At 37.8% G+C, this 8,535-nt stretch overlaps 1 gene segment (V, D, J or C); it reads right to left on the bottom strand.

Annotated features, from left to right (window-relative positions):
- Positions 1-6,347: 6,347 nt before the first annotated feature.
- On the bottom strand, positions 6,348-6,848 carry LOC126495061 (Ig heavy chain V region 23-like). The segment is given in 2 exon segments: positions 6,348-6,676; positions 6,764-6,848. Coding segments are annotated over 2 exon segments (375 nt in total).
- Between the last annotated feature and the right edge of the window lie 1,687 nt (positions 6,849-8,535).

Raw genomic sequence — 8,535 nt, forward strand, 5'->3', positions numbered from 1 at the left:
ATAAGTTTGGAATGTTCACTAAAATTAGTGAATAATACTAGATTGAGCCCAAGGCATAAGTCTTTTAAGTATGCATTCTATAATGTTATATCTTATAGAGACACTTACACATTCATGTTCATTTTTTCTTGATTCACAACAGCTGAGATATGGAATCAACCTAGATTTACAACAAAGAATGAACAGATTAAAAAATGTGGAACACTAAGGCAATGTAATATTAATCACTGCTAAAATGTGAATGATCAAATCTATAGAAAAATGGATGAAACAAGAACATATAGAATGAGTGAGGACACCCAGATCTAAAAATAAAATTGCTTCATATTCTTTCTCATAAGTGGTTCCTAGACTTGAATATTATTTTTTTGTGGGTTTAATTTGTAGAAGCTAAGAGAATATAAATGGGCCCTATAATCTGAGGAAATAAACAGGAAGATATAGTAAAATATGGATTAAGGAAAGCAAATAGGAAATACATGAGGCAGGAATTTTGAAACATGATGTGGTGCTGAATAGTGAATAAAGGAGTTTCTGTAGGGGAAACCAAAATTATGAATTATAAAAAAGCTAATTTTAACTCTAGGATCTTGAAGTGTAAGTAAAAAAATATAACTGTATAGGTTAGTTATAGAATGAATTTGGGATGACAAAACACCTGGGTTATTGGGAGCAAGGGACTTTGTATACTCACTAAGTTACAATGTTTTTCTATAACAAAATGTTTAAAATAACAAACAGTTCATAGATGTCTAGATTTATATTTGGTATTTTATTTGAGTTGTTGGGATAAATTTGTGTTAAGATTATGATTTGACTTTATATATCTGCTGATACAGTATTTAAAAAAATAAATTAAAGAAAGGGGCATGCAAAATTATAGACATCCAGTGAAGACTTGTAGTTTAGTAATAAGTCTTGTCTATATCTGATCATGCTCTATTGTTATAAGACATATATGCTTGCAGAAAACTGAGGAGAGAGCACCTGCATGAATTTTGTGTTTTGTTTTAACTTGTTAGTCTTTGAACGGAGATGTCCTCATGTGGGACAGTGCTTCTCCCCACAGACAGGAATTATTAATTTTAAACATCAGTACCAGGCACAGGATAATCCCCTAAAATTGATGGGAGAAGACCCCTAGATACTGAAAACACTATGAGGTATTGGTGGGGCTCTTAGTTGACAAAAACAACTCCATAGTTTAGCCTTATTGCTGAGTAGGAACTTAAAACCTGAACATATATTAAGAGTCAGAAGGGTAGATGACTACAAGGAAAAAGTGTCTTCCAGATACAACAGGACCAATTCTCATATTAACTCACAGAGACTGTGACATAATGCACAGAGCCTGATCCAAGTCAAGCAAATGAGGTTCCTGTCTTGAAAGAAAGATATGGACACAGACTCTAAACCCAAACCGAAGAGTTTATTTTTCACATTGACCTAATAGGCAAAGGAAAAAATTAGTATTCTACAATGGAGTATCACTAGGCAAATTAACCACAGTTAAGGATGGACACATGCTTAGTAGTAGAAACACAATACAGAATTGCCTCAGCAGTGTTTTTGTAGATATCCTCTCACATATCACTTGGTTTGTTCATTGATACTTTTTAGTCTTATTGGTCTTTTGCCTATGTATTGTACTTCCAGAATTGTGTTATTATGGGTTTGCATGTGTGAATCTTGATAGTTTGTTTGCAGTTGTTCTAATGCCTTTTAAAATTTCTTCTTTTCCTATTTCTTTGCTTTCTAAAGAGAGAAGAAAAGTTGGTATTTTTGGGAAGGTAAGGATGTTGAAAAAAAATTGGAGAAGTTGGTGGAAGGGAATCAATGATCAGAATATATTGCATGAATTCTTTTTAAAAAACTATACAAAGTAAAAAGAAAGAATAAAATGAAGAAGAAACTAGGAACCTGTGAAGAGTTAGCAAAGGATCTTACTGTGCTTGAGCATGGAAACATCAATCACAGAAGGTGCAGGTCAGCTAGTAGACTTAAGGAAAGAAGCCACAGAGGATATACAGTCCCCCTCCATACCAACCTTATCTCTGTACTATGCATTCTTGGCTCCACTGTGCACCCTGTTGTCCTGAACTCCCCTGCACACTGGTTGTAATGGCTTAAACTAAAGTTGCACAATATGGCTAGATCAGTAATGTATCCCTGAAACTTCTTGGCTCACAGAGTTCAGCTTCAGGTGTAATAGTTGTTGTTTATCTAGAGAGGTTGACAGTTTGCTTCAGAGATTGGCTTTATATTATGCCTATATAAATATCAATGTTCCCTCAATGTCAGGTTTCTCGCTGGTGACAACTGGTTTCAGCCCTAACTCAATTGAAATCAAGTGACACAAGAGAGAACAGGGTATTTGTTGCCTTCATCAGGCTACACCTGGGGCAGAACACCAAAGGTCAGAAGCATTATTTGTCTTGATATCATATATAGCACCTCATGCATCTATGAATGAATTCCTGGCATACTCAAATATAGGAGTCAGCTGAAAGATGAGGGATCACTGTGATAATCACATTAAAAAATAATTCACATTGAGAAGGATATAGAAATCAAGGGAAAGCTTTCTGAACTGAAACAGAAGGGGAATGAGTGGGGGTAGAGTCGGGAAATGGGGGAGGCAACAAGAGGAGATGAGGGAAGGGAAACTGTAGTCTGAATGTAAAATAATTGCAAAGCATTCATTAATATTATACAAGGTAGTTGCAAATCAATTGCATAAACACAACAAAATATGACCCATCATAACTAATCTTGGTGGTGGAGAGATGTTTAACATGTGCCTGTCAACAATTTTATTGAGTCAAATAAATGAGCCTAAGGACAGAAAAAAAGAAATCATGGGGACAATTGCTATGACTTAATCTGTTTCTCATACTACATTTGCTTGCAAATAAATGAATGAGGGGAGAAAGGAAATCTCCTTGAAAACAACCCCCATGGGTAGAGGATATTTTCTTACACAGCCTTTTATTTTTCTCCCTGTATACCATTCCAAGTCCAGAGACCTTTTATTCCTGGACATACCACAAGTTAGCAAATCTTTTAAGGAATTATATGTTTCTACAAATGAAGTATACCTTTGGAAAATATTCCCACAAATGTGAGAAGTCAATCTGTAGCATGAGCAGGCCAGGCTTGTTTGTTGTTTTCTGTCCTGCCCAGTACCCCCAGCTGTTTAGTCCCAGAGAAAAATCACACATAGGTCTCCATAAATTATGTTATAAAGCTGTTTGGCCCATTAGCTCTAGCCTCTCACTGGCTAAGTCTCACTTCTTGATTAACCCATTTTTCCAATCTATGTTAGCCTCTGTACCTTTTTTCAGTGGGGCAGATAACATTCTGCTGCTTCGGTGTCTGGGCAGAAGTGGGAGGAATCAACTTTCTCCTTCTCAGAATTATCCTGTTCTTATTACATCATTTCTACTTCCTGTCTGGTTTTCCCACCTTTATTTCCTGGTTGCCAATCCTGCTCACATCACTGAAGCAGCAGGATGTGATCTGACCCACTGAAAAAGGTACAGAGCCACATGGCTAACGTAAATCGGAAAAATGGGTTAATCAAGATGTGAGAGTTAGCCAGTGAGAGGCTAGAGCTAATGGGCCAATCAGCTTTATAACTTATAAAGATGTATGTGTGATTTTCTTTGGGACATGTTGGCTGTGGGTAAGAAGGCAGGACAGGAAACCCAAACAAGCAGGCCTGGCCCTCCATGTTACATCAATCAAACTATGCAGGATTTTGTATGCATGTGTTTGTATATGTGAAATATAGTTAAACATATTAAAACAAAAATATGAGCTGCAGAAATTATATTTTATTATATTTCTCTACAATTTCTGGGTCTTTAATTATACGTGCTTAATATTTCAGGGGAAAATCAGCAGATACATGAGTTCCTTTCTATCACTTCTCAGAATTAATATGTTTTTCTATGGATTGCCATTTCACAACAAAACACCCTCAGGGAAACACCTGATACCCATTATAGAGTGTCAGATCTCCCTAAAATTTAGAGTTCTGTATCAACTTATCTCAGCATTTCACCAGATCTGTTCTGCTGGGTAATGTGTACAATGGAGCCCTTGTTTCTCCAGTATGAGGGCACACTAATGGCTGTCATGGGTGGCAGTGAAAAATAGTCCTTCCCTGCCAAAGCAATATGGAATCACACAGACATACTACTATCATCATAAAATCCATTTATAAATGGCTGGACCCTGTGAGATTGTGATGAGATGATCTGAACTTCTCCTATGTTAAGGTAATGGGAGGATCACAATATGGATGAGATGGTGCATTGTCTGTGAACATGAAAAGGAAATTTCCTTGAATACATGCAGACATTGGTTTCTAGATTTCTCATTCACTCTTTAGGCTTCATATTGTGCTTATCCTCTGTCTGGGGCTTGTTTTCATTGATCACAAGAAACCAGCTAATTTTTCTGTAACTGTGCTATACTTACTGTTCCTGAACACAAATTAAGGGCCTAAGTACAATTTCACAATTACTGCACCCTCTTTCAGGTATGAATATATCTGAAACTTGACTCATGTTTCCTCAATCTGATTCACTTACAGATTTTTACACCTTGATTTCCTCAGTAGTCTGATATCTCAGTTGCAGGATCAACCAGTTCAGCTTTGTTTCAGGATGCCTGTGAGATGCTCACTCTGCATATTAGCTCCAGGGAAAGTCACAGATGAACTCTGTAGTCCAATCCACTAAGAAAATGTCATGCATCAGCATCTAGAATTACTATTGATGGAACAGCCAGACTGGAAAGTGAGAGAGAGTATTCATGAAGGTTTATTGGACTTGGGTCCATACTTCAGTTCATATGGATGAAATGACTGGTTACAAAATTAGATCAGTGACAAACATCAGAAAGTAAATCAAAGGTTTAAGGTTTGGTTATACAAAGGCTTAGATAAAAATAATGATTTGGGAAAAAGAAAATATCTTAGGATATGTGAAAAGCAAGTAATTGAGATAGATAAAAGTAGGCTATGAAGGTCTGAGGATGAGAAGGTTTAAGAAATGATACAAAATAAACCACACACACTAGTAGTAGGAGACTTCAATACACCTCTCTCTCCAATGGACAGGTCAATCAGACAGAAACCTAATAGAGAATTAAGAGAATTATTGGAGGTAATGAAGCAATTGGACTTAACAGACATCTATAGATCACTCCACCCAAATAGGAAAGAATATACCTTCTTCTCTTCAGCACATGGAATTATTCTTTATCTATAGACATAGATTCCTCCCTTCACCAAAAATTCTCATGACAGACTCACTCTGTACAGAAATTATGGCTGTTTCTTCTTCCTTCATGATCTAAAATGATATTGAGTAGATGTCTCAAGGATGAATGGTGAACTGTGCCTCAGTTGATTTCCAGATCTCCATGAACCACAGGCTTTTCTTTGCTGTTGTTCAAAAACTCTAGCAGTGAATGCTAATGATGAAGTGAATTGATAGACATCACAACTGATTGATGATGTCTCCAAGTACTCTACCATGCAAAAATCCAAACACACTATAGTAAAAGGTGACCACCGGGTTGATATCCAATGGCCTGTGAGAAATGATGATGTATCAGTATAGTTCTATGTTCTATAAGGGCTTGAGACTATGAGGCAGGTTTCTGAGCCAGGGAAGGAAGTAAATATAGGACCAAGGAATAATGTATTATCTGAGAACCAACCTCAGTTGACAGGTATATTCAATGATTTGATTAATGATTTTGGGGAAAAGTAATTTAATCATAGTCTTGACCATCTTAGAGGAATTATACTTATGTGGCAATGCATATAATTACATATTTTATACCCTGAGACTGGAACTTCTGTTGGACCTCACAGCCAGAGTTAAGAATATACCTAAATCATGTAATATTTAAGACAAAAAAGGAGTTTCATTTTCTAAGATGTTATTATTTAGACTTTATTGCTCAAATTCATACTTTAATATGAATTCATATTTTAGTTTATTAAAATTGATCCTCTAAATATCCCAATCTCCTAGAATCCAGAGATGGATATTTTTATCATGCTTCATACCACAGTTTTTACTTTATTTTATTAATGAAGAAACATGTCAATGGCTGTGGTCATTGGTGAAGCAATTGTCAAGGTATGCTGTACACTAGACATCCTAAATCAGCATTGCTTCATTCACATGTGTAATTTTGTAAAGTTGTTACCAAAAGTAACAGACAAAGCAACATTCAGAATAATTGTTTCTGTCAATGTCTTAAGACTTATCTTCTCTGTCATAGTCTCATGGCAACTTCCTGCTCCTCCAGTGTTTTTGACACACTCAGGATGTGGTTGCAACACTGTGCCTTGCACAGTAATAGACTGCAGCGTCTTCAGATGTCAGGCTGCTGAGCTCCATGTAGGCTGTGCTGGAGGATTTGTCTGCAGTCAGTGTGGCCTTGCCCTGGAACTTCTCATTGTAGTCAATACCACCATTACTAGGATTAATCCATCCAATCCACTCCAGGCCCTGTCCAGGCCTCTGCTTCACCCAGCTAATAAGGTAGCTAGTGAAGGTGTAGCCTGAAGCCTTGCAGGACAACTTCACTGAGGCCCCTGGTTTCTCCAGTTCAGGCCCTGACTGATGCAGCTGTACCTGGGAGTGGACACCTGTGAAGAAAAGATAGAGTAGATTGTAAGAGACATTGTCACCTCAGTCCCTGTCTTCTCCTCAAGTTTCAAATTGGAACCTCTTACCTGTAATTACCGACAAAAGGAAAAGAATGACACAGCTCCACCCCATGGTGAGGATCTTTGTGCTCAGTGACTATGGAGAAGACACTGATCATATGTTGTTCTGGGGTTGGACATCCCTGTACTTACAAAAGAGACTAGGTAATTTGCATATTCAAGAACAGGGAACTTCTTAAATTAGAACATAGTCCAGTTTGAGAAAGAGGTGGGGGACACTTGAGTCAAGCAACAGCATGGTGACATTTAAGTCCTAATCCTGTCTGAGGAAATGCATCTCACACCATTCCCTCAGCTCTGCAGATGTGGGTGTAACATCAGGATATAAGATTTCAATAGTTTTCTGACCTGATGCAGTTGCTCCACTTTCTGACAAGTTTGTCAGATTGATTTACAGAAGGTGGTTATGATGATGGTGGTGGTAACTGAAAATTTCAAAATTTGCTAAATTTTGAGACATAACAGCCTATTTTCAGATACATATATTTAGTATTTGCCAAAGCAGAAGGTTGCATACAAAATCTTGATTAAATGACTTAAAGAGATATACTTCAGAAATATTCACGCATTGATGCTTTAATGCAGCACTATCTACCATAACTTATGGATATAAACATCATGTCTGTCAGCAGATGATTGCAGCAAGAAATCATGGCTATATATGTGATGAAAAAAGAATAGGTCATCTGAAAAAATAAAAAAAAATAAATCACCTTTAAAAAATCTATGTAACTGTATTAAGTAAGATTATCTCTGAAATACAGATACTATATGAAACTCTAAGCAGTTTTATATATTGAATAAGAATACAGAACTATTTGTGCAAATATCTAACAACTTTTAGGAAAAACAGGAGTGTCAAGAAAAGAAAGTGTAGACGTTACAGGGGACATATGCACAGTATAAAATATACAGGTATGAAAATTCTAAAAGTATATAAAATTATTATTTTAGGAAGGTGTACCCAAAAAACCCATGTAGTTATCCTCCTGGATATTGGAAGTATACAAGATTTCCAGGCAAAAATTGAGAGCTTGATGTTGGGGGTGGGACGGGGGTAAGGGGACATGGGGAGAGAGTGATGTGGGAGTGATTTCTTATTAATAAAGAAACTGCCTAAGCCCCTTGATAGGCCAACCCTTAGGTGGGTGGAGAAAGCAGAACAGGATGCTGGGAGAAAGAAGCTGAGTGAGGAGTCGCCATGATTCTCCCACTCCAGACAGACACAGGTTAAGATCCTCCCTGGTAAGCCAGCTCTTGGGCTACACAGAATATTAGAAATGGGTTAGAACAATATGTAAGAGCTAGCCAATAAGAAACTGGAACTAGCCAGGCCAGGCAGTGTTTGAAAGAATACAGTTTCCGTGTAATTATTTCGGGCATAAGCTAGCTATGAGGGCAGCCTGGTGCCGGAGACGCAGCCATGCCGCTCCTATTTCAACAAGAGAGAAGTGAGAAGGGGAGGATGGGGAGAGCTTGAGGGAATGGGACAGTTGGGATGGAGGAGGAGCGGATATGGGAGCAGGGAAGTATATATCTTAATTAAGGGAGCCATTTTAATGTTGGCAAGAGACTGGACTCTAGAGGGGCTCCCAGGTGTCCAAGGAGATGTACCCAGCTTGTTCCTTGAGCAGCACATGAGAGGGTGCCTGAACTGGCCCTATACTGTAGCCATACTGATGAATATCTTGCATATCACCTTAGAACCTTCATCTGGCTATAGATGGATATAGAGACAGAGACCCACATTGGAGCACTGGACTGAGCTCCCAAGGTCC

This window comes from Alexandromys fortis, unplaced genomic scaffold (assembly GCF_014885135.2).
Source record: "Alexandromys fortis isolate MF-2015 unplaced genomic scaffold, M_Fortis_MF-2015_v1.1 scaffold_424, whole genome shotgun sequence".
Lineage (NCBI taxonomy): Eukaryota > Metazoa > Chordata > Mammalia > Rodentia > Cricetidae > Alexandromys > Alexandromys fortis.